Here is a 1261-nt window from a genome sequence, read left to right on the forward strand (position 1 = left end):
TTTTTGGATGCACAACAAGAAGAAGAAATTATGTTGTCTAATACAAGAGTCAAGTACAGTGAACACTTGAAGCAAACTACAATCATCAGCCAACCAGCCGGAAATTCCATTTCCGGCAGGAAAAATCCTTCCGAGATGGAGATGCACTCTGGCGCCACAACCGGCACTGCCACCAGGACCGTCAGGTTCTCTGTCACCGACGCTTATGCTACTGACTCCTCAAGCGATGAAGAGGAAGGCTTATTTGGAAAACGCCAGAGAGTAAAGAAATTTATAAACGAGGTGAAAATCCAGCCGTGTTGTAGAGAAAACAGGAGTGTAAATGTTAATGAAACAGCTGCTGCTCCCGCTGTGCTCGGAAATAGCCGGCGGCCGTCCACTGTGGTGAAACGTAAGAAAAGTAGTGGTAGACAGAAACAGAAGAGTGGAACTGACAGTCAAAAAGTGACAAGAAATGGAAATGTGCGGAAGTTTCGCGGCGTACGGCAGCGGCCGTGGGGCAAATGGGCGGCGGAGATTCGAGACCCCTTGAGGCGTGTACGACTATGGCTAGGCACTTACGACACGGCGGAGGAGGCTGCTATGGTATACGATCACGCGGCAATCCAGCTGCGTGGCCCTGACGCGCTCACTAATTTCTCAGCCCCGCCGCAAATGGAAAACAAAACAAACTCAGGGTACAACTCCGGCGAGGACTCCCACAACACTGTGAAATCACCCAAGTCTGTTCTTCGATTTGTCTCGGCGGCTGACTCACAAACCGAAGTCGAAGCCGAAGCTGAAGCCGAGTCGTCGTCGTTCTTTTCGCCGCCAAATGATGCTGATCCGTTTAAGCAGAATGAGAATATTACCTTATGGGAGAATTTCTCGGATTGTCCGATATTTCCGTCGGTTGAAGATATGTTCCGGGGATTCGATGATCCGCTTCCCATACCCGATTTGTTTGATCAAACGGGTTTTGCGGATAGCATCTTCGGATTGGATTTTGACTGTTGCAATGATTTGCTTGTCGGGTCGAGTAATAATACCGGGTTCGGGCAATCGGATGACCATTTTCAAGATTTTGGCGATATATTCGGGTCGGATCCTCTAGTAGTACTATGAGTTCTGAAGAGGTGGTTAAAGAACGCTGTCGTTTCACGAAAGATAATGCTACAGCATCTGGATTTGCTGATTTTTTGACAGTTAAGAATTAGCAAGAAATAAGAATCTCCATATTTTGCTAATTAAGTAATTATTTTTGTCTGCCTTTTTTTTTTTT

At 46.7% G+C, this 1261-nt stretch overlaps 1 protein-coding gene across 1 annotated transcript in view; it reads left to right on the forward strand.

The window, feature by feature from the left end:
• Positions 1–1244, forward strand: part of LOC111371777 (ethylene-responsive transcription factor CRF1-like) — a 15192-nt gene extending 13948 nt beyond the window's left edge. Inside the window, exon 3 of the mRNA XM_022993929.1 lies at positions 1–1244. Coding sequence (XP_022849697.1) covers positions 31–1104 — 1074 coding nt within the window. The 5' untranslated portion in view covers positions 1–30 and the 3' untranslated portion in view covers positions 1105–1244.
• The last annotated feature ends 17 nt before the right edge of the window (positions 1245–1261 follow it).

Source organism: Olea europaea, chromosome 22, assembly GCF_002742605.1.
Source record: "Olea europaea var. sylvestris chromosome 22, O_europaea_v1, whole genome shotgun sequence".
NCBI classification, from domain to species: Eukaryota; Viridiplantae; Streptophyta; class Magnoliopsida; order Lamiales; family Oleaceae; genus Olea; species Olea europaea.